Source organism: Drosophila miranda, chromosome 2, assembly GCF_003369915.1.
Source record: "Drosophila miranda strain MSH22 chromosome 2, D.miranda_PacBio2.1, whole genome shotgun sequence".
Taxonomy (NCBI): domain Eukaryota; kingdom Metazoa; phylum Arthropoda; class Insecta; order Diptera; family Drosophilidae; genus Drosophila; species Drosophila miranda.
Window position 1 is genome coordinate 13428651 of NC_046675.1, and position 23605 is coordinate 13452255.

Consider the following 23605-nt stretch of genomic DNA (forward strand, 5'->3'; position numbering starts at 1 on the left):
AGTAGCGAAATAGGTCAATCAAAACAAACGAAAAAGGAAATTGCTCAATTTTGATATTCCATTGAATAATGCTGACTAACTAAATCTCTCAGCAATGCCCACATAGTTTTATCCCATTGGTGAATAATTTTTTCTACAAGATTGGATAGTTTTTAATCCTTGCTTTTATTGTATTTATTGTAAAAAAAGGTTTAAACGAAAAAGTTCAACAAAAAAAGAGTCGCTATATTTCGTGTAAGCCGTAGTATATGCCTTTGTACAGCCTATTTTGTTAATTTTATATGAAAGTATAAATATTGATATGAAGATAAAACGTAACTAATAAAGACCTTTTCTCAAATTGCCACTTTTTAGACATATTCATGTACATATATGATGAGTGTTTTGTATATATATCTCGATCCTGATACCTATTCTTGGTCCCTACAAGAAGACAATAAGCTTTAAAATATCGTTGAAATATTGAAAATAATATTGAATAATATTAAAATATATTGAAAATAAATTGTTTTTGCCTGGGATGACAAACATATTCACAATTCTATAACATCCATTTCCCCCAGGGTATGTGTGCATGGAATTAGCAACATGTTTGTGTAATTGCTGTCAATCGGGTAAAAGAGGTCCTTACCCGATTCAAGTTCGGATATCGATACTATCGACTGGTTACGAGTGGTGCGCGCCAAATCGAACTTTTTTGAATGAGAGCGACTAGGATTTAAATGTTGTCAACCGGGCCATTACCGATTCAACAAATACGACGATTCTCTCACTTTTGATCTTCAGTCACTTTTCTTATTTATTATCATTTATCGATAGCCTGATATCGGTATAGACGGTGTGTCGTCAGTATTTTTGATTTATGGTTTTTGGTTACTTCAGTCACACTAACGAACAAAGAACCCTAACTGGGAATTTCATTTTCCCAATAGATAGGAAACTGTATTTTGTTTTTCTCAGCTGATAAGAAACGGTTTTGGAATTTTCGAAATTCTATTGCAGACAAGAAGTCTTTTTTCAATGGATTTATCGATGGTGACCCTCAGAAATATACCGAAATATACCATGTAATTTTTTAAATATACCAGCATCAAATGAAGAACGGACTTAGCCCACTTAACCCCCCCTTTATTTAAACAGGTCAACAACTTGAGTTACCCGCGAAAAAATGTACTGTTTGAAGAAAAAAGCTAAGAAAATACGCTGTTTTTTTATATTTTCTTGGTTTCATTAATAATACCATAACATTTTTTCAGTGGAGAGGTAAACATTAGTATTGCACCAACAACCTCAAATGTGAAATTCAAAACATTTAAAATTTAAATCCTTCAAGGAAGTTAATTTGTGTTTTAGCTGAGCCCGTCTGCTTTTTGAAAATTGAATTGAGACTAAGAATTTTGAGAGCTTACTTCGGCTAATCTTCTGCTTAACGACGCTTATTGTTTTTTTTGGCATTTCCACTCGTCCAACTTCTTCTTGTAGTTGATCATAGCAAGACAAGCTTGCGATTTCCAATTGTCTTTCTCCTTCTCGTCCATCCTTCTCCAGATCTCGCCCCCAAGTTTGCCCATTTGGGGGACGGTGCAATTGGGGTGCTCCGTCTTTATTCGCTGGCGTCCTTGGACGTTCATCCACATCACATATGACGGAGCGGGACGTTTAGGTCGAGAAGCCATGCTGATATTCAAGATCAAAAAGTGTTTGGCTTTAGCACATTTGGTGGGAGAAACGGAAAAATATATTATTAGTTTTGCAAACTACTAGCCTATTGTGAAATTGAAACCTAAAAAATTGTATTAGTTTTGTAACAAATAATTTGTTTGTCGAGGTTATAGATACTTACGTTATCTTTTACAATTTCAGAGAATGATAAGCAGCCTAATGTTTATCCAAAAAAGTACAAAATTATTAAAACTAAATTTTTGAAAAAAAAAGTTTGTGTGGAGTTTGCAGTGTTTGTTGAGATGTACATATGTATGTTGTGTTCCCAATGAACGCTGATGACATACTGAAAAAAATAGTGAAAATAATTTTCAAAGGCATCGGATAGTCATAGACACAGCCTACTTTTGAATAAAAACTAATCTATGAGTATCTGGCTGAAAATTCTCACAGTTCCGTTTTTCTGTTGTCAGTTTCGAAAATTTTTATCGCAATCAGGTTGCCATTAAACAATAGAAATACATTTATTATGGATTTCAAATCTCTATTTTAAAAATTCATGTTAAATATGGATGGTTAGTGCGGACAAAATGCCTTGGATTGTAGCAGAATGTTTTTGGTATCCGTTGTTGTAGGAAAGCCTGCGATGGCTTAAGATTGTGTACTTCCACTTGGGAGCGGGGGCAAATAGGTAAACTGATTGTATATTCCCATTCCTGGTGCCGGACAGATCGAGCACACCCATTGCACGGGTGTCAGCGTACCCAGCCCTCAATTAATTTCCAGTTACTGCGGTCGGTTCTCTGGGTATTTAATTAATCATCTACTATAAAAAAAAAACTAATCATTTAGCTCCCTGCAGTACAAGATCACAGCAGAAACATTTTCTGGGGAATACCGTATACTGTGCGTCATTTAATTGGTCCCACCCAAAGGTTGCGACATTTCCCCTACAATCACAATCACACCTTGTGATCATACTATCTGTATCATATCAAATTTATGTGGGTTATGTACAAACATATAGATTTCCTTTAGAAACAATAAAGATTATCTCACAGTAGCTTCTTTTTTGATCGAAGATTCCTATGTGGTCAGAGCTGCTTACGTTTAATCTAGTACTCCTCAAGGAAGGGTATAGTTATACTTAGAATATATTGCTTTATTTAGCTCCTGGTACTTTCGGAGCTCTATAGCCATTCCAAATACAGTTAAAACACAGTTACAAACCAAAAGCTTTCACACTCCCAGGATTCAGCAAATGCCCGTTAAACGTGGGAGATTTCTAGCAATAAAATCGTGTGGCTCGCAACAGAAGGTGTATCCTGCCGTCCCCTCGTTCCGTACATTAAGTCCTAAGTTTTGGCATGGCAATTCTCTGCAAACGTTCGACACGAATTGTCCAGTCGGCCGTGTGGTTGCATGTGCGTTGTTGTAGGTGAGGAAAACGAATTTGCGGCCTGATATGTGGCTTACAATTTTGTATATCCACTTGGGAATGGGATTCTTATTGTTGTCCATCAAAAACATTGGTATGTCAGCGCGATAAGTGCTCGAATGCAACTCGAGCACCCCCAATACACCAGTGCAGACTTTTAGAGTATCGAAGTGTCTCTCAGACAACTGTCGGCGTACCCAGTTCTCGATGGTTTTCCAGTTCCCGCGGTTGATGGTTTTGAACTGTGGTATCAAATTGATGTACTTGTTGGTCTGTCCTCTGCTTGCCTTAAAGGCAAAATCAAGGGATGGCGTCAGATGGCCCCGATCGAACATATTTGTGCTAAATGCAAAATAAGTCTGGTGTCCCAAGAGTGCATTGTATCTGGAAAAGATCTGAGTGTTCTGAAAGGATCCCGCAGCTGCTCCACTGATTATGCGGTCAGTATTAAAATGCATTGGACGCTCCACGGCTAGACAGAGGCGCAGATTAGTTGATATTTCCAGTTAATGGCCGTTGATCGAATCAAAACTTACCCGAGGTGCTGGTCTGGGCCATGTAAATGGTAAAATGCGCTTGAACTTTATCTGGATTGTAACAGCTTCTGTAGATCTCTAGAAATGCTAAATTTTCCAAACTATAGCCCACACGATACATCTTGTAAGGGCAACTGGCATCGTTGACCTCTTCCACTTTTGGGGTTGTGGGCTTTTTACAACCAGCTGTGGCAAGTACTGGATGGAAGCCATTTGCAGTGCATGTGGAAATTACTATATCATTGTAATTGCAAATCGAGTGTACTTGTGCACTGTTAGGAACTACATCCTTACGAAAGAGATGATAGCTCAAACCATCTCGTGTGGCAAAAACCCTATTAGTCTGCGATAGTTCATGTTGGCTAAGCACGCAATCAGCCCGAGCGTTTCCGAGTACTGCAAAGATAAAGGCTCTCAAACAAAATATATGTATGTACAATTTACAGAGCAACTTACAAACAAATAGACTAAGACTTAGAAAGAGACACCGCACGTAGATCATCCTCACAGCTTGGGCTTAGAGCTACAACTGATGACCACTTGAGAGATTTTCTTTATTTACTACTCAATTTCTTGAACCTGATGATAACCTAAGTTTCGCGGAAGTTCACAAATCAGTGTTTTTATTAGTGGGAAATTCTTTACTCGGTTTCAAGCAAGGCACTTTGGGTCAAAAAGCTTTTCCTTGTACGAATAAAACTCCTCCGTTTTTAGGTTTTGGTTTAGTGTTTTATTTTTAGTTTAGTGGGAGAAACGCTGTTCCGCTTTCGACGACGTTGTGGACTGCGACTAGCAAGAAAAGTTCGAAGCAATGGAATATAATGAGTGTAGGTGTATGCACTGAGAGCGTAATTAGAATGAGCGCGATAATAGAGTGTTTAAGAGAATTCGGATACAAGATACAATAAGAGGTTATTGAAATGTCTTAAGAGCTATTGACGTCACAAAACGCAATGACTCAGTCCGAGTGTAAACAGGTGGTCGTTTCAAGTTTTAAGCGAGATTGGATATAATGCTTCTCTTGTTTGTCGTTTAGAAAATATTCCAGTGAGCTAATCGAAAAAAGATTTTAGCTAGATTTTGAACAAGAGAAATCTAAGTTACATAATGTTTTGAAGACTGTAGTAAATGCAGGAAATGTATTGGAACTTAGAATAACGAGAATCTGCAAGCAATATAGATCATAGCTGCGGTATTTTTCTAAAAACTTAAGAGCTGATATCTAAGCATGATCCAAATACGCTGTTACATTGAGTCCAAATTCCAGGAGATATTACGTGTTATTCAAACGGGACTTAAAATTAAATGATAGGAATTCTTTCTCGTTATTGGTCATCGGACCTAACATATGATGCGAAAGGTGCAGCTGTAAGGATCATCGCAGTTTGTATTAAATTTTGTTTGTTTTTTTTCCTAAATTAAAATATTTGGAAAAATATTCATATTGCTAAAAAAAACTTCTTTAAATTTTTCTACATCTTCCTGTAAGCTCCAATTTATATTATATTCAATACTTTAGGAGGTATAGGTATTCTTCTGATATATTAATCATTTCACACACTTTGCGATATCGGTGTATTGTGGGCCTTTCAGAGGCACTGACAGCGTCTTCGAATCGATCAAAAAGATTTCCCATTTTAATAAGCAGACAAAGGGAAAATACGGTCATAATCATGCTGTAAAGATATGAGAAAAACTAAAACGCAGAGACATATGTAAATACCTATTTATTTACCAGCATGTAGAATCAAAACAGATTAAATCAAATCAAATTGGTTCGAATCAGATCAAATCACAAAAATGCTATAGCCAGAATGAAGAAGAAAGTTACTTCCAATTCTTTCTTATGGGTCTTGTATATTTGCGGCATCATACATGGTGTCTGGACTATTGATTATAATTGGAGATTCGAAAGTGAGCTAACAATTTCTCCGTTCCAGTAAATATTCAAACATTTTACTCTACAGAATAAGAAAATCGAGTGGTTTTTTGATATGGATATTGATTCCTTGTATCTGATTCAGTTGTGCATTTCATTGTTTTGCGCAGAGTTTGCAAATATTACCGTGCGCGCTGGCGATGATCCTCTTCTTCGAAATTCTTCGTCTTCAGAGTTCTGGTATGGCTACCTCCGGTTTCAAGAATATCTGCTTCATGTTCCGAATTGTCACTTTTATTCCTCAACAAGGAGTAACTTCAACTCAAATGTAATTAAACAACCCCGACAATGGTCATGCGATCATATTCCTCAGCGACAATCTGCTGGGCATGCATTTTTTACCCACACAAGAAGTCTCTAGACACAAATACAAGTACTCTCTCATGTGAGCACACTCTCTCCCTCTCAGAAATGTTTGTATCTTTCAATAAACGAATTGATAAATCGGTAATAAAGATACTTTCAAAGCTACAAGTTGTGCAAGTACTGCAAGTCGGAGTTGAGTGTAGCCGGAGATTCATTTGACACGGCCTTTGGAAGTGAAACACCCAGCTTCTCTCGATACAATTGAACGGCAGGGAAGTGGAATTACTGAAGCCAGTTATTTTGCCGCCACAATATCGTATAAACGATGGTGGGCACATAGGTGTCCTCGGGCACGCAAGAGGTATTCCGTAGGGGGCCTTCTAAAATTAAACGAAGAGTTGAATAAATTAAATAAATAAGTAATAGCTTAATAACTTTACCTGGCTGGGTAAGAGGCGGGGATCGCGGCATAGAAGTTTGTGGCCAATCGATGCGTGACACTGCTTGACGCTTCGAGCACCGACAACTGGCAGCGAAACCGAATTTTAACAAACGACCGCTGGGGGCGCCCCAGTGACAAACAAAGTAATTATTAGTTACTTTTTAAATCAGCTTGGAAAAGTCCATCGATCCACCGCACCCATATTTTGAAGTGGTCCTTGTGCCAAAGGTAGAATCATTGCGTCCCCGCAACGATCCTCCTCCTCGGAGCGTACTTCAACGTCCGCAACGATTTCAAAAAGCGGTTAGCGGAGGCCGTTTACAAAATACAGATTTCCCCTTCAGGTGTCGCTTTTGATAATTACATACAAATGTAGTTAATATGTAGCGAATGTGTAGATATCGTGTAGTTACCATTCAAGGAAATGAATTTTTTTTTATTATACCCGATACTCAAAATGAGTATTGGGGTATATTAGATTTGTGGTGAAAATGTTTGTAACGTCCAGAAGGAATCGTTTCCGACCCCATAAAGTATATATATTCTTGATCAGCATCAATAGCCGAGTCGATTGAGCCCTGTCTGTCTGTCGCCGATGGGCGCACGGCAGACCAGAAGGGTGAAGCCCAAACGATGGTGGGCATATCGGGGTCCGCGGGCACGCAAGATGTATTCCTGGCCACCATAGGGCGTGACCGGCTAAAATGAAAGGAAGAGATAAATAAAGTAAATGATTAAATAATAAGTTAATAACTTTACCTGGCGGGGTAAGAGGAGAGGATCGCTGCATAGTAGTTTGTAGCCAGAGAGGGTCTCGGCCAATAGAGCTGAAGGAAATACAAAAATAAAAGAAGACGAATCAAGAAAAATTAGTCAATTAGCTTCATCAAAATCGGAATCCGAAAAAGGACTAAGTAGGTAACTAGAAACTAATCAAAAGTTTAAGCAAAATACACCCTATCTCTACACCCTATCAAATTTCTTAGATAGTCATATTGTTCCAGCGATGTCCACACTTCCTAGAGGGTTTGGCCGCTTCCTCCCTCCGGGGTTGGAACTCAACAACGAACTGAGCCAGCAGATAGCTGTATTCGATGCCATGACCATTGAGCGAGAGGAGCTAGATCGCGATATCACTCTATTGCGCAAGCAGCAGGCTGATACTGAAGATCGTCTGGCCGAGGACCTGGCCGAGGACGAGTTCCAGAGTATCCTGAGTGGACAGCAAGTCATGGAGCAGAGTTATACAGACCTCAAAAATATTTGTAATCAACAAATTGGATGCATTGTCGATAAGTTGGCTGCTAAATATGAGCGTATTGTGTACCTCGATAGCGACCTAAGTAAGCTTAAGCAATCTATCGAGAAGGGTGTTGCTGAGGCCAATGCGCGGTTGACAGCAGCGGCGTCCATCTGATTTAATGGAGAAATAGTGAGTACGGAAACCTTCCTTTCGTTTCTTTTTACGTAAATTTTTAAATTTTTTCTTTAGTTAAACCAAATATACATATCTGTGCGCGATAGGCCAGAAAAGCTGCCTCGTGAGTAAATTCTGTGATCTTCTCAGCCTTTACTTGAAAATCTATGCATTATTCCCAGCAGCAATTAACCAGCAATTCGGACCACAATTTATGGAGGACAGGTCATATTCAGTTTCTTGTTAAATATATACTTGATTTAATTGATACCACCGATGGCGTCACAAAAAATAAACAAATAACTGCAGTTTGGATTTGAATCCTTTATTCAAATGATATCTGCCACCAATTCTTGGCTCCATTTTCCCTGGTCCACTCAAATCGAATTTAATGTGAAGGAAGTTTACGTTCTCTCCCGAGAACTTTTATTTGATTTTAACTTTTATTTTTTTTTTGAGAGCTGGATAAGTACGTCCGTACTGTTCAGATACCACGAGGACAGAGAGAGCTGCTTCTCCCGGAAATCAAGGCCTCATCCAATCTTTCTTCCCTTTTTTATACCCGATACAGAATCATAGAGAATGATCCATATCTATCCGGTTGCTGAATCTGGATCAGATCGGATAATTTGTATAGCCAAAAGCAAGAAATCAATTTGCAGTGGCTACGCAGCGCCCGACGTCACGCTTAGACTGATTTTCTGTCTCTCTCGCACGCATTCTTTGTCGTGTCGTTTAATATTCGCGGCGTCTGCCGGAGGAAAGCCATACTGACTAAGAATCGGGTATAAATGTAGAGTTGCTGTGTCCGCAGCAACTCACAACGTTCCCCCTCGTTTTATAATCCAGAAAGGATGAGAACACTTTAAATTAGTCTTAGCCAATAGAATAAAATTATGTGTTTAGGAATGAGCGCCTTAGCTATTTAGTAATATTCAACCGAATATCAAAATCGATAACTATTTAATTTTATTATTTATTCAATTCAAACAAATGCATATATATATGTACCTTATAGACTATGTCGTCTGAAGACACTTAGCTGCAATAACGAAATAACGATTTGATTATTTAAAATAATAATAATAGGTGAAGGGCTCCATCGTAGTCAAATCTTAAACCAGGACCACGTTGCTGGACCATGCTGCTCGCTCCAATCATCAACGCGCTCGGACATCTTCTCACTCATATGATGGCGTCAATTTTCCCGTTGCGTATGAATTTGGTCGAGGACGCGGGCAGCACTGACTCATAGTATTTGTTTAGGACTGAGGGTCCTTAAAAGTTAGTAATATTCAATCGAAAATCAAAGTCGAGGAATATGATGGAATATATGAATAAAAAATAATTCGTCAGCATGTTTACAATATATTGTTATATTATATATTAAACTAAAAAATATACAATAAATACTCGTAATTGTGTGTAACAATAACAGTGCCCTGCCAGTGAATTTTTCACCATTTTATAATTGTTTTGCTGACGATATCATTTGAGCATATCGCCAAGTGCAGTATCTTCCTTTTGATAATTTTAATTGTTTGATTGATATAGTTTATTCATTCGATTTTTATGTTATATGTTATATATGTTATATTACTTATATGTAATATGTACTCTTATGTTTATTTGAAAGACTGGCAGTGACTGAGACTGACGGCAATATGCATCAAGCACTATGGAACAACACAAAATTCACCAATGTCAAGTGTTTCAACGACGACCCCAATACCATCAATCTTAGTAAGTGCTGTTTCGGTCAATCATCGATACCATTCCTAGGCCATCAGGTTGACAGCAATGGCATCACACCCTTGCCAGAGAATGATATCTAATAGAATATATTATAATGATTTGCAAGTAAGAATTAACCTTTATATGTAAAAAGATTTGAAAAAAGCAACATCAAGAAGAACGATTCTACGCCGATCAGATGGACTGAAGACACCGTCAAACACCTCAAAAATTCTCTAGCCAGAGCAGCACTCTTGGTACCTCCGGCTCCCGACAGCTGTGGCTGTAGTACTCCATAAAATCATCAACGATGAATTTCAGCCAAGAGCCATATGCTAGCCATATTTCTATATGTATTCTTCAAATAATTTGTAACGCGGAACCGACACTATATCAAATAGAGCGTTCATAAGACGTTCTGTGTCGTTGTGAGAAAGTCAATTAGCTGATAAGCAAAGACTGCGATTCATCGGCAGGGCCGGGCAGCAAGTCATCAGGGGGATGGACGTTCTAAAAACTTGATGGATCGGTCAATTATGCACCGTGTCCCCGGGTTTTTGATCCAGCAATTATGCAAGGCAGGCGACTTGACGACTGCTGATAAGCCTGGAAGTTTGTAAAGAACCTTCCTCGTGGCAGTCACTTGACCGGTCGATCAGTTCATCAGCTGCGCCACAACGGTGCGGAGCCCACACCGGAATTGTACCTCGAAAAAAAAGGATAAAAAAAGTAGCTAAAATGCCCAAGTGGTGGAGTTCCGGCCCCAAACAGGAGACCGACAGCATCTTCCGCAGCGAGGTGATGTCCTTGGTGCAGATGTTTCTGCAGCCGGAGGCAGCCTACGACACGATTGCTGAGCTCGGCGAGGTGGGATGTGCCCAGTTTCGTGATGTAAGTCGGGATGTGAGAGGTGATTGAGGGTCCTTTGTGCTTACTGATCGTTATCCCTGCAGATGAACACGGGCGTGAACGCCCAGCAGCGGAAGTTCATCGGGGAGGTGCGCCGTTGCGATGAGCTGGAGCGGAAGATCCGCTATGTGACCGTCGAGCTAGAAAAAGACGGGCACAAGGTGCTCGACCTGATGGACGATTTCCCGCCTGCTCCAAAGCCCCGCGACATTATCGAGCTGGAGACGCACCTGGAGAAGACGGAGACAGAGATCATGGAGCTGGCTGCGAACAACATCAACCTGCAGACCAGCTACCTCGAGCTGACAGAGATGATCCAGGTGCTGGAGCGGACGGACCAGTTCTTCTCGGACCAGGAGTCGCACAACTTCGACCTGAACAAACGCGGCACCCACCAGGACCCGGAGAAGTCAAACGGAACCCTGGGTTTCGTGGCCGGCGTCATCAATCGGGAAAGGGAATACGCCTTCGAGCGCATGCTCTGGCGCATCTCTCGCGGCAACGTCTTCGTCCGTCGCTCAGAAGTGGACGTGCCCCTAACGGACCCTCGCACGGGCAGCGTCCTGTACAAGAGCGTCTTCGTGGTCTTCTTCCAGGGCGACCAGCTGCAGGCCCGCATTCGCAAGGTGTGCACCGGCTTCCACGCCCACATGTATCCTTGCCCCAGCTCTCACGCGGAGCGCATGGAGATGGTGAAGAGTGTGCGCACGCGCCTGGACGACCTGAAGGCCATCATCAGCCAGACGGAGGACCACCGCAACTGCGTGCTCAATGCGGTGGGCAAGCAGCTGCCCAAGTGGACGGCGATGGTTAAGAAGATGAAGGCCATCTACCACACCCTGAACCTGTTCAATGTGGATCTGGGCAACAAGTGCTTGATTGGCGAGGCCTGGGTGCCCAAGCGGGATTTGGAGCAGGTTGAGGCGGCACTCGCCGCGGGATCGGCCACCGTGGGCAGCACCATCCCCGCCTTTCTCAACGTGCTGGACACCAAGAAGGACCCGCCCACCTACTACAGGCTTAACAAGTTCACGCGTGGCTTCCAGAACCTGATCGACGCCTACGGCATTAGCAGCTACCGGGAGGTGAACCCGGGCCTGTACACCTGCATCACCTTCCCCTTCCTGTTCGCGGTGATGTTCGGCGACATGGGCCACGGCACCATCCTGTTCCTGCTGGGCCTGTGGATGGTACTGGACGAGAAACGCCTCTTGAAGAAACGGGGCGGAGAAATCTGGAACATCTTCTTTGCGGGTCGCTACATTATCCTTCTCATGGGATTGTTCGCCATGTACACGGGCTTCCACTACAACGACATATTCTCGAAGTCGATAAATGTGTTCGGCTCCCACTGGGTGAACGTCTATAATCGGACCACCGTGCTTACCAATCCGACGCTGCAGTTGAACCCCTCACTCGCCACTCGCGGAGTCTACCCCATGGGCCTCGATCCCGTGTGGCAGTCGGCCACAAACAAGATCATCTTCCTCAACACGTACAAGATGAAGCTGTCGATCATCTTCGGGGTGCTGCACATGACCTTTGGCGTATGCATGTCGGTGGAGAACTTTGTGTTCTTCAAGAAGTATGCGTACATCTTCCTCCAGTTCGTGCCCCAGGTGCTCTTCCTGCTCCTGATGTTCGGCTACATGTGCTTCATGATGTTCTACAAGTGGGTCAAGTATAGCCCGACCACCGACATCTTGGCTGACTCCCCGAGCTGTGCCCCCTCCGTTCTGATTATGTTCATCGACATGGTGCTGTTCAAGACCGAAACCGCAGTGCCCGGCTGTGAAGTTAACATGTTCTCCTTTCAAAAGGAGCTTGAAATGATTTTCTTGTTCTTGGCCATCATCTGTATTCCATGGATTCTTGTCGGCAAGCCCCTCTGGATCAAGTACCAGCGCCGAAACAGGGTGAGTTAATCGATTAGCTCCTTACAGAAGAAAGTTATAGGAAGGGTCCATCAACTCTATTCCTTAGCCCGCTGAGCCCGTGATACAGGTCGATGAAATCGTGGAGAAGATCGAGGTCACTGGGAAGGAAGTAATCATCACAGAAGTGGCCGAGGCCCACGAGTCCGGTGGCCACAATGAGGACGACGAGCCGATGAGCGAGATCTGGATACACCAGGCCATCCACACCATCGAGTACATCCTGAGTACCATCTCCCACACAGCCTCCTATCTCCGTCTCTGGGCCCTGTCCTTGGCCCATGCTCGTAAGTCCCACATACTGTATCCGAGTTGGGTCAGCACTCTATTGAAATATTCCTTGCAGAGCTCTCGGAGGTGCTGTGGACCATGGTCTTGGCGATGGGCCTGCAAATGCAGGGCTACACCGGAGCCATTGGGCTGTTCATCATCTTCGCCGTCTGGGAGTTCTTCACCATCGCCATCATGGTGATGATGGAGGGTCTGTCTGCCTTCCTGCACACCCTGCGCCTGCACTGGGTGGAGTTCATGAGCAAGTTCTATACGGGAGCAGGCCATGCATTCACGCCCTTCTGCTTCAAAGACCTGTTGACCGTGGTCGATGATGACTAAAAAGGATACATTTACACAAATGTATTCCTAATCTAAGAGGGCCACCAGGTCCAATAATAAACAAAGCATTCCAGAATTAACAACGGCTCTTTTTTTATCATTAACAATACAAAATAATTAATCATAGCTGTCGGTCTTCAAGTGGTTTTATTCGCCATAATTAACATATTTTTTGACGTATCCCAGAAACGGTACGTTTGGTTGCAAAATGCATGGTCTCAAGACAGCCTTCGTGTTGTGGTTAAGTAATTTCCATGACCAAGCTTTGTTACCTTAATATCCCGTCCATTGTTAGTGGAAGCCAAATGCTGTAACAGCAAAAGCAAATGGCTCGAACGGCACTCGATTGAATTAACTTACCAAATGATTCCAATTACTTACTTCTTTCAATTAAAATCAAAGCAATCCACTGATCCGTGTGTCGACTGAAAAATGAAATAGAGAGTTCCCCGACAACCCCGAAAACCTCCCCCCGAACCCAGGCAGAACCTAACGATTTGAATTGTGCTTCCAAGTAAGGACGTGGTCATGAAGGGCCAAACATGAAACGAGTGTTATTGATATATGTAATAATAATAATCATAAATTTTTATTTGGTTTTACTTGTTGGTTGTTTGACATTTAAATGCTGCTAGTGAATTATATATTTTGATTTTAGCTTGAATAATTTGAAATATATATTTGCCTGTTTAAATATATATACTATATATATATATATCTTAATGGATTGATTTATTTAAACTGGTAGACGACGAAAAAGTGTTAATAATATTTGCCACTGAACGCATTGGCCATTGTGGCTGTATGGCTGTATGGCTGTATATTTGCATATTGATTAATCGAATTTGTAAATGTAGAGCGGAAAAAATAGTTGCAACTCGCTGTTGTTGTGGTTGCCGTTGCGGTTCCCTGCGATGCACGATGGTGGTGGTGGACTCCACGGAGCAACCCAGCTCTTCAGCACACTCCGTCCGCCGGAGTAGGGCCCTGCCTGCCCCTCAATTAGCCGATTACAATGATGTATAAAAATACTTTGTGTTCGATATATGTTTGTATGCTTACGGGTATGTAGGGGATAAAGATTTTAAAAAATCCAGCTACGCTCCTCTACTTTTCTTTTGGTTTCTGCTGGTCTTTCCTTTTTTGTGTTTTTTTTTTATATAATTTCATATTTATTACATTTTTGGTACATAAATCTGTGTGTAGTAGTGATTTGCCTTAACATCTGTGCTGTTTTGTGGTGATTCTGTTTCTGTTTCAGTTTTCTTGTGTGTGTTTTTCAGTAGTTTATTGGCTTAAAGTGTCGCAACTAAATCAACGTAAAACTAAATAAAATTATCATCTTGCGCGTATATGTATGTATATATTTTCTCGCAAAAATACATGTATACAGTACACACACACATGCATACGAGTACAACGAAACAGAGCACGGAACTTAAAATTAGGAAATCAAGTATGTATGTATGTAAAATGTAGGGTCTAAAGTTAAGGTAAAAGTATATTTAGGGGAAGGGTTAACTAGAAATAATTTTATACATTTTGTGCTTTGGACCGAAAGATAACAATTTTGAATAAATCTATAACAAAAATCTTCACCTAGATAAATTTCCAAAGGGGCAGCAACCTTAGCCAAATGTTGCCTCTCCTTTTCATTTCCTATTTTTTTATTATTTTTTTGAAAGTTTTTATGTAAAGTTTTGTGCCGAAAATATCACATTGAATTTTATATGTTATTTTGTTATATTATAGCTTGTTGCTTGTTGCCTACTTGTTTTGTGCCGAAACATAATTTTGTCTATCACAAAATGTTTAAAATTAATTACTTTTGCCGTCTCTGCGGGGACGTATCCAAGAAGCCGGGAAGTCGTTAAATATATGTAAATTGAAAACTACAACGAATATTTTCCAATTTTGTACCGATTGAGCAGACAGTTAAATTTAAAGAATTTCAAGACATAATTTTTATGGTTTTTTTTCATATTTTTTTTTTTGTTACTTTAGCTTCCCATATCATCTGATTTCCATTCTCATTTCTATACGTATTCTTGTGTACTTTAACTAAATAATCATTTGACCATAAATATAAACAAAGCTTAACAAAAAAAGTGAGGTGGTTCAAGTGGTTCAACCTAATCCTAAAGAACTTAAACTTAACGGACACGATAAAATCAGAAATTTAAGGGGAACAGATCGAACAAGCTAAAAAAAAACAGAGGATAACTTTGGAGAACTATTAGCTAGACAATCGGAAAAGATTAAAATAATATGTATAAAGTGCTAACGATTACATAGATTAAAATTAAGCAATCAACAATAAAACTGAAATGCATTTGAGGTATATGAAAATTTCTTTGTAGTTGGTTGAGTAGCCCCATCGCATACTCCGCAGAACGTATTGTTAAAATTACATCGTATCGTATATATATAGTAAGATAAACTAAGCTCTAATGTGACCTTTTTATGAGTAGTAGTTGTGGGTGACTGTGGTAGTTGTTGTTGCTGTTGGTGTGTTGGTCTCTCCAACAAAGTAACGCCTACTGAATCAACCTAGTGTTTTCTCTGCTGCGACTTCTCTTCATTATAATAGTTACTACTTTTAGTTAGGAAACAACATTTAGAAACCTTAAAGTTGGTTTGTTGGAGCCCTAGAATATGGTTACATCCGTTCTACTTGAACTCCTTGTTTTCTGTCCCCGTCGTAGTTCGGGGGAACTCGCTCCCTTTGTTAGCAACTGAAACCTTTCCTGGTTGATATTGTTTAGTTATACACATTCATATAGCCTGGTATATATATTATCTATAAGTTGATGGGATCATGTTAGAAGGACAATCTTTCAAAGTTTATCAATAGCTATAGTTAGTGTTAGCATTATCGCTATAATGTTTGTGCGTAGCGTAGCTGTTGGCCTGCCATAGGATTAAGTTTTAGCATCTTCGGTTCTACTAGTTTGGGTTATTGCTTGGGTAGCTCGGATGGGTCTGGGGCAATGTACAGACGACTAAATGCAAGAAGATCCTATAACGAATTGCGAGAACCCTAGGAAAAATGACATCCTATACTTTGGAGAGGAGCAGCGATCTACACGAATCTTTCGCTCTGTTTGAATCTGTATCTATAGTTGCTGTTGTAGTAATCCTGTTGCTGTTGCTGCTGCTGTCGTTCCTGGGGGTGATGGTGGCGTTGGTGGTAGCTGCTTTGGCCCGGATGGTGGCCCCCGCCACGCCCTTAAATGGACGAATTCAGCTTGAGCAGGCGATCCGGGTGCTTGACGCGCAGGTGCGACCGGAGCGTGTCGATCCGACTGTAGGTGGCCGGGCAGTAAGGGCACATGGACCGCTGGGCGGTGTGGGAGTGGAAGTGGTGCCAGCGGTTGGTGACCTCCTTGCCGCACGAGCGACAGCGCCACATCGTTCCGGGGTCGCGGGACGGCGTGAACATGTTGTGATAGGACATGGTGTGATGTGAGTTGTGGCCCCCACCACCGCCGGCGCCGGTGGGTGTCGAGGCGCCACCCAGGGCGGCGGCCGCGGCCTGGGCCGCGCTGTATCCGTGCGCAGGCGGCGTTCCGGCGGGATTGTTGTGGCCGTTGCCGGCGGCGCGTATGTAGTGCAGCGGATGGTACTCGCTCTTGAGGGCCGCGGACAGGTGCATGCCGAAGACGGCCGGCGGCGGCGAGGCCGACGAGGAGGTCGAGAGCGGTGTCGATAGGTGGTTCCGTGCGCTGGTGCCTGTGGTCGAGAACGAGAAAGAGAAGAACAGACACACAACAGCCCGTCGAGCGGGACGAAAATCAGCCCAGAGAAATAGATTTCGGTTTTTTTTTTGGTATTTTTTTTGGTTTCAATTTTTGGTTTTTCGTATAATAGACAGAGATAGGAGAGTGTGAGAGTGAGTGTGTGAGAGAGAGAGAGCGAGAGAGACAGACTGATAGATAGACAGAGAGAGAGAGAGACATATGGCATAAGACAGAGGTAGAATTTCCTTTTTGTGAGCAAAAAATAATATACTTAGGCGACGTAATAAAAAAATCAAACTAAGAAAAAAAAATACTATAAAAAAAACTCAAACAAACTGGTCTAACTACAATCAAGCAACTTAGGTCAACAGAAAAAGATACAATTAGATATGTGGCAACAGATCGTAAATTACGGGAAACTCATGGATCTATATCCTATCTTATCGGAGCTGATCTGTGGGTCCCTCCAACATATTCCAGCGTGCAAGTGAAATATTAATTTCGTTTTAAAGTATAATGCATAATTTACCTTCCTTCTCAAAATAAGCATTTATATTAGATTTATAGTCAAACAATGCGCTGCAAAAGTAGGCAACAATTGTTGTTCTTTGATTTGAGGGGAATTCCGAATTTCTGAAATTGTCCAACTGTTGTATACTCTTCAAACGCACTGTATACTTTAGGTTTTTTTTATAATTAACTTATAAAATGCCTCCGTTTGTTCCTGCAGAATCCTTTTTAGTTGGTATTTTTTGTTTATATTCAGGTTGTTTTTCTTTTAATTGTATACAAATGAAATTAGTCACAATCGGCGCATACATAGAGGTGTATTTATGATATATTCAGTTATATGTAATAAAATATATATTTTTGTAGCAAACAATTCTTGTACGAGTCTAGGCGTAAGTGCGAGTAGAACTAGTTCTGTAGGGGCTCTTCTCTTTCGCACATTTCTTTCTTTCATTTTTGTTTTTTTTTTGGGTGTAACTCGTTTGTGCGAAGAATCGTCTGGCTTAAACATAACCAATTTTTGGGCTGAAACTCAAGGTAAAATTGCATACATAATAAATCTTAAAAACATATGTATTTAGTTGATAAAAGTAAGATATTCGTAAAAGTTAAAAAGAGTTTTACAAATTCAAATTAGAATAGAAAACAAAAAAAAAACAGGAAATTGGGCCGAGGTTTGAAAATTTTCTGTGTATGTGTGTGTGTGTGTGAGTGTGTGCGTTTTCTCGCGCATGTCTGTATGTGCATGTGAGTGTGTATTGGCATATACTCGTTTATTCTTAGACTCTAGGTTCGACTTTTCATGGGCACCCCTAACGTCTTTGGAAGCACAATTCAAGGCGCACAGTAGAACAGGATTCGTAGTCAGAGGATCAGAAACAAAAATAATAAAGAAAAGTGATCACCATTTCGTTTTGTTTCCATAAAATTCAATTTATTTGATTTAGTTTTGATTCTGTTTCATTTGTTATTTATGTTTTACGAGTATTCTTCTCGCGTGTGTGTGTTGGTGTGTGTGTTTGTCCTGTCTGTTATGTATATGTATATGTATGTATGTAGGTGTATATGGTTCATCTGGCTGTTCTTCAGTTTTTATTATATTTTTTATATGTTTTTATTACGGTTTATTCTGGGGTTTAGTAATTCAATTTCAATTTCAATTTCTTTCATTGAAAGGCTGCCATAATGGATAGAATGTTTATTAAAAATCGTTTTAAAAAATATTGTAATATATATTTATGTATAAATTGTAACAAATGCTGCAAGCATTCTCTGGACTTGCTTCAATTTGCTTAACGTTAATTAATCTGATTTTCATTTTTTTTATTTTTTCCTGCGTTTTCGCTTCGTTTTTTATATTTTATTGTTGCTGCTGCTGTTCTTGTTGTATATAAATAAAACTAAAAATAGTTTGTATTGCATTTATTAATACAAAAATTAGATTAAACTAGGTTTTACATTCAAACTAGCACGTCCTTAAAACTAAGGGTTCGAACCACTCTTCATCGACTGCAAAATGCTGTTAAAATTGGTTAAACGAAATCAAAGTCAAGTTCTAAATCGAAATCGAAATCCAAATCAAAAAAATCAAAGAGAGAGAGGATTCAAATGTCTCACGGGCTCCCAAATAAATATGCTAGTGTGTGTGGGTGTGGGTGAGTTCTGATTTGATGTGTGTGTGTGAGTGTGTGTGATCGATAATTTGATAGGCTTTATGACATTTATTGTAAATAGACACAGAAACTGTAGCGAAAAGTTCTCATTAACTAGCTGCTCTTCCGCCTGGTTCTTCCGATATCAGATATACATATATTTATTTAACCATAATAATCATATTCATGGTGATATGCTAACATTTATTTAGTGTTCAAGCGGTGTCTGCACCAAGCACTGGACCTCCGACCAAGTCCTGGCTGCACTTGGGGCACAACGAGTCGAGTGCATGGGGCAAGCACCGCTTACCGCTTTATACTATATACAATTAGATCTCTTTTTTTTTGTGTTGTGTTTTTTGCTTTTCAAATAATTTGCTGTGGCCTCTCGTCTATTCCCTATTCTCCCCGCTTGCACCTTAAACGAAAACGAAAACTAGTCATATTGCACATACGATACGATTCGGAGAAAGCTCTCCTTCTACACGCTCCTATTACACTGTTCCTCCTGCCACCCAACCGTCATCTGCTTGGGGGTATACTTTATCGTTCCTTCGTCGTCTCTCGTTCCGTCGCCTCCGCTCATTTAAAGTATATTTGGATTTAGCACCATTTTGCATACCACACAAATTATAGAACGTTTTTTTAAAAAAAACCTTCCCTCAATTCTCCAGCTTAATTAACATAATTTCAATCTGTAATGTTTGTGTGTGTGTGTGTGTGTTTTTGTGTGGGTGTGCGTATGTTTAGTTTTACTATAGTTATCACATCATATATAGATAAATTTCTTAAATTTTTTTTTTTAACAAAACAGCGTTAAAAATAAACATTAAACAAACATTAAGTCGGGGGCAGTATTTGATGTAGCATTATTAATAATAATTAATAATAATTACTAAACATTTCATGTTAAGAAGTAGAACAAATAAATATTATGAATATGTGTGTATAATATATATAACTATATATATTTCATAGATTTATGCATTAATTCTTTAGGCAATTAGATGTTTGTTTCATGTGTGTGTTTTTGTTTTTGTGTGTGTGTTTGTGTTTGTGTGTGTGCGCACCAACATCGGGGATTTGGCAATCAATGTACAACAACAAATTACAAAAGAATTGAATTTAAATATACATTAACTAGCAGAAATCGTGGGAGAATCATCAATCATATTTACACGGTAAGAAGAGTCTGTCTGCCTGTATATCGTATGTGGTATATCGTATAGACTGGATAACAAACACGAAAAATCCACCTCAGCTGGATCCGGACCATCATCTTCGTCAGGGCTAACTACTCTTATAATACAACAGATTGGTTCGATCAGCTGCCGCCCAGTTCGAGACTCTCCAAATGGTTATAAATAAATTAACATTAGTTTAGCATGTATAATCAATGAATTAGTTTAGTTTAAAACTGCTTGTCTAAGATTAGGGCTTGCTGTAATGCATGTCTTCAAAGTCAACTAACACGGATCAAACGCACAGATTTGTACATTGTAGATAAATATTTGCAGATAAGTTTCATGTAAATATCGATTAAATTCCATTTCCGTTTCCGTTCCCATTTCATTCTATTTAACAGTTCTCTCATGTACGTCTATTGGCTAAGTGTTATGCAAAGGTAACATCGAAACGACATCCACTAGATCGCATATATATAGTATGTATTTATATAAAAAACAGTAAGATGGTTAGCAGCACAGAAATCTCTTGTACGAGTATGTACGAGTAAAATGTCTTCAATGTTCGTCGCTGGCTCTGAGTGTCGGAGCCACTTCTTGGTGGGTTAAGTATGTGTGTGTGTGTGTGTATATGGGGGTGCACATATCAGTGTGTTAAATGCAACAACAAACAGGTGCAAAGAGAGTGCAGCCAAAGGAGTTGGCACTACCACCAAAAGAATTTTTGGCACAAGAGTCTGACAGGTCCAACAATTGCAGTCAGTAATTCGTAAATTTCTAATTCCATATATACGTATGAGTAGATCTTGAAATACATTTAGATTAGGTTTAGTTTAATATTTGAGTGCTTCGATTTCAAAACTGTTTCTCATCTCTAATAGCTTTTCCGACTACTGTCTACCGTCTACCTCCTGCCTAGCTGCCTTGGAAACCCTTTTGCTTGCCCCACGAACAAGACGTTACAATTACAATTGGTTTATGCATAAATTCTCTTACGATACTCGTACTCTTGCCTACAATATATACGACATTTGGGGATTGGCTTTTTGTGTTGTGTGTGTGTGTGTTGTGGGGATGACTGCAACATCCGTATCCAGTTGAAACCATGATAATGTGTCGCCTCCCGCACAGATCAGCTTTAGATTCCTTCCTTTCCTTTCCGTTCCGTTCCGTTCCATTCCGTTCCTTTTCCGTTTCCGCTTACATAATTGACAAATAAATTTGGCTTACCATTCAACGTTTTGCATGGTCAATGGTCAACATTTAAGATTTCTGTTTGATTTCCTTATGTATTTTGAGTATCAATTGGTTGCTGTGCTCACGGTGCCGGCTGCCTTTTGCTGTAGTTCCTAGTATTGTTAGCATAACTCTGATTATTATTATTATTATTATTAGCATTATCGTTACTATTAGTAGTAGTTGTAGTAGCTTCCGTTTGATTGGCATTTGTTGCGTTGTTGCTGTTGCTGTTGCTGCTGATATTGCACAATGTCTTAATGGCCTCATGGGGATCCTCTCCGCCAGCCGAGTGGCAGGGGCCAGCAAACTGTTTCATCTGGGCCATATACTGATTGAAATTCTGTCGCTGCTCCTCGTCCACCTCATTGTCGTCGCTCTCATCGATGATGATCGTCTGCGGCTGTTCCCGATGTTGCTGCTCCTGTAGATGTAGATGTTGCTGGTGTTCCTGTTGCTGCTGCTGCCTCATGTTGCCATTGCTAAGAGTTGTTTGGGGCGATTGTTGCTGCTGGTGTTGTTGCTGTTGCTGTTGCTGGAAGTAGTAGTCGCGTGCATAAAAGTTAAAGGGCTGGGCCCTGCGCTGATGTTGCAGATGTGGCTGTTGCTGATAGTTGCTGTTTGTGGCAAAGTGCGGCGGCGGCTGTTGCTTCATGGACGTGTCATCGAGGCGCCAGGCGCCATAGTTCCAGCCAAGGTACTGACTATATCATTCACTTGTCGCGTTGTGCTGCTGCTGCTGGTGCTGCGGCTGCAATTGTTGGTGCAACATGTGCTGCTGCGCCAGGGCATGGGCATGTTGCTGCAGTTGCTGATGCGGCGATTGTTGCTGCTGCTGCTGTTGGGATTGCGATTGCGATTGTTGCTGCTGCTGCTGCTGTTGTTGCTGTTGCTGCTGTTGCGCTGCATTGAAGGCCGCGGCGGCCGCCGCTGCCATGGCAGCCTGGGAGGCGACGGCCAGGTGGCAGGCCGTAGGCGTGGAGGGTGGCCCCACCGAGGAGCCCGACAGCAGATTGTCGAACTTGCGCGTGTCCGGATTGTACATGGGATGCTTGAACTTGCAATGGGTGCGCAGGTTGTCGCTGCGCGTGTAGGTGGCCCGGCACAGCGGGCACTCGAAGCGGCCGGGGAAGTGGACGTGGTAGTGGTTGCGGATGTGCGTGACGACCTTGCCGCACAGCTTGCAACGGTGCAGGTTGCAGCCGCCCGAGAGGCGCTCGAAGGTGAGCCGCATGTGCCAGGCCTTCGATCCTTTTTATCGGTATTTTTTGATCAGAGTTTGGAATTTGGTTTATTTAGCATATTGCATTTGTTTTGCGGTATATTCGGTATTTTGCGGTATTTTTGGTATTTATATATTTTATTTTTTGGTTTGTTCGTTCAAACGCGCAAAGAAAAAAAGAAGAGAAAAACAATGTTGTTGTTGGTGATTCACAGAAACAGAAAAATCATTTTTATAATAATTCTTAAACTGTATAATTAGATGGTTTCATAGTCTGTGTGTGTGTGTGTGGTGTGTGTTTGTGTGTGTGGTATTTCTGGTATTTTTTCTGGTATTAGATTCGTATTTTTTATTCTTTTTTTTTTTTGTTTTTTGCTATGGAAGGAATGATTAAACTTAAACAAAGTGTTATTAAATCAATTTGCATATCCCTGAGACAGGAGACGATGGCTGATGGGGATGTTTGGGAGTGGATTGATTTTAAAAATTAAGCCAAGAATTTTTATTCGTGGGAGAAGCCATTCTCTCGGAGGTTGTTCAATCTCAGAATTCATACATTTTTCGCAATCAAATTTTGTTACACCCAAAAAATATCGATATATAGGAAAATTTGTGATTTAAATTTCTTTTTCTTTCATTTTTTTATCGGTGAATTTTGAGAACATGAGAAATGTTGACAGCACCCGAACGGGAGGAGGAAGAAAAATAAGTACTATATATATAGAATAATGATGTAAATCAATCCCCGATTCGGGCAGCACTTCTCTGCCCGTTTTGCTTAACATGTATTCACATATTTGGTGGAGAATTATTTACAATAATATCTAAGAGTTAGGGTTCAACGGGGGACGGGACTGGCTTTTATATGAAACAACCCAAACCAAATTATATATATATTTGTATATGTATATGCAATGATTTGTGTGGTGTGGGACACATAACTAGAATCTATAAATAACTTTCTATGTTTTTTAATAGATGATTATGTGTGGTTCGATTTGATTCGGTTTCTTTTTAAGATTCTTTGTTAATTTATTCGTCAAGAGAGCCCAAGAACCGTATTAGTTTCTGATTTTTTCACTGTTTTCGAAGGGGCTTCCGGGGTAGTGGTGGTGTTTGGTGTTGTGGTGTG

The 23605-nt window shown here is 40.7% G+C and overlaps 5 protein-coding genes across 7 annotated transcripts in view; 2 read left to right on the plus strand and 3 right to left on the minus strand.

The window, feature by feature from the left end:
- Window positions 1–1201: 1201 nt before the first annotated feature.
- Window positions 1202–4430, minus strand: LOC108155580. The gene is made up of 4 exons (XM_017286482.2): window positions 4093–4430; window positions 3637–4032; window positions 1844–3572; window positions 1202–1705 (listed from the first exon to the last, which is right to left on the minus strand). The coding sequence occupies exons 1-3, from the start codon at window positions 4136–4138 to the stop codon at window positions 2917–2919; spliced, it is 1098 nt and encodes a 365-aa protein (XP_017141971.1). The 5' UTR covers window positions 4139–4430; the 3' UTR covers window positions 1202–1705; window positions 1844–2916.
- A 2821-nt stretch (window positions 4431–7251) lies between these two features.
- On the plus strand, window positions 7252–8048 carry LOC108155582. 2 transcript variants are annotated; one of them, XM_017286488.2, is made up of 3 exons: window positions 7252–7755; window positions 7816–7864; window positions 7923–8048. In XM_017286488.2, the coding sequence occupies exon 1, from the start codon at window positions 7330–7332 to the stop codon at window positions 7738–7740; it is 411 nt and encodes a 136-aa protein (XP_017141977.1). In that variant the 5' UTR covers window positions 7252–7329; the 3' UTR covers window positions 7741–7755; window positions 7816–7864; window positions 7923–8048. The 2 variants fall into 2 exon arrangements, with proteins under 2 accessions (XP_017141977.1, XP_017141976.1); XM_017286487.2 differs by having other exon boundaries at window positions 7926–8048.
- A 2083-nt stretch (window positions 8049–10131) lies between these two features.
- On the plus strand, window positions 10132–13009 carry LOC108155576 (V-type proton ATPase 116 kDa subunit a-like). The gene is made up of 4 exons (XM_017286478.2): window positions 10132–10365; window positions 10428–12299; window positions 12367–12604; window positions 12664–13009. The coding sequence occupies exons 1-4, from the start codon at window positions 10213–10215 to the stop codon at window positions 12927–12929; spliced, it is 2529 nt and encodes an 842-aa protein (XP_017141967.1). The 5' UTR covers window positions 10132–10212; the 3' UTR covers window positions 12930–13009.
- Window positions 13010–14178: 1169 nt separating this feature from the next.
- LOC108156841 (sex determination protein fruitless) overlaps window positions 14179–23605 on the minus strand; it is a 95044-nt gene continuing 85617 nt past the window's right edge. Inside the window, exon 7 of one of the 2 annotated variants that reach the window (XM_017288557.2) lies at window positions 14179–16661. In XM_017288557.2, the coding sequence (XP_017144046.2) occupies window positions 16159–16661 (503 nt within the window). In that variant the 3' untranslated portion in view covers window positions 14179–16158. Of the gene's footprint in view, window positions 16662–21867; window positions 22503–23605 lie in introns of those variants that run through there. The other variant, XM_017288556.2, reaches the window with a different exon arrangement.
- LOC108156843 (transcription factor mef2A-like) lies at window positions 19812–21920 on the minus strand. The gene has a single exon (XM_017288559.2). It carries the CDS (start codon window positions 21904–21906, stop codon window positions 21334–21336), a length of 573 nt encoding a protein of 190 aa, XP_017144048.1. The 5' UTR covers window positions 21907–21920; the 3' UTR covers window positions 19812–21333.

Bases quoted from the DNA above. Each gene is read 5' to 3' on its own strand.
- LOC108155580 (XM_017286482.2), bottom strand. From the start codon at position 4,138: ATGATCTACGTGCGGTGTCTCTTTCTAAGTCTTAGTCTATTTGTTT. The intron at 4,033-4,092 runs GTAAGTTGCTCT...TTATCTTTGCAG, and splicing joins AAGTCTTAGTCTATTTGTTT to TACTCGGAAACGCTCGGGCT. The intron at 3,573-3,636 runs GTAAGTTTTGAT...GCCTCTGTCTAG, and splicing joins GGCCCAGACCAGCACCTCGG to CCGTGGAGCGTCCAATGCAT.
- LOC108155582 (XM_017286488.2), top strand. From the start codon at position 7,330: ATGTCCACACTTCCTAGAGGGTTTGGCCGCTTCCTCCCTCCGGGGTTG.
- LOC108155576 (XM_017286478.2), top strand. From the start codon at position 10,213: ATGCCCAAGTGGTGGAGTTCCGGCCCCAAACAGGAGACCGACAGCATC. The intron at 10,366-10,427 runs GTAAGTCGGGAT...TTATCCCTGCAG, and splicing joins GATGTGCCCAGTTTCGTGAT to ATGAACACGGGCGTGAACGC. The intron at 12,300-12,366 runs GTGAGTTAATCG...TCTATTCCTTAG, and splicing joins AGTACCAGCGCCGAAACAGG to CCCGCTGAGCCCGTGATACA.
- LOC108156843 (XM_017288559.2), bottom strand. From the start codon at position 21,906: ATGAAGCAACAGCCGCCGCCGCACTTTGCCACAAACAGCAACTATCAG.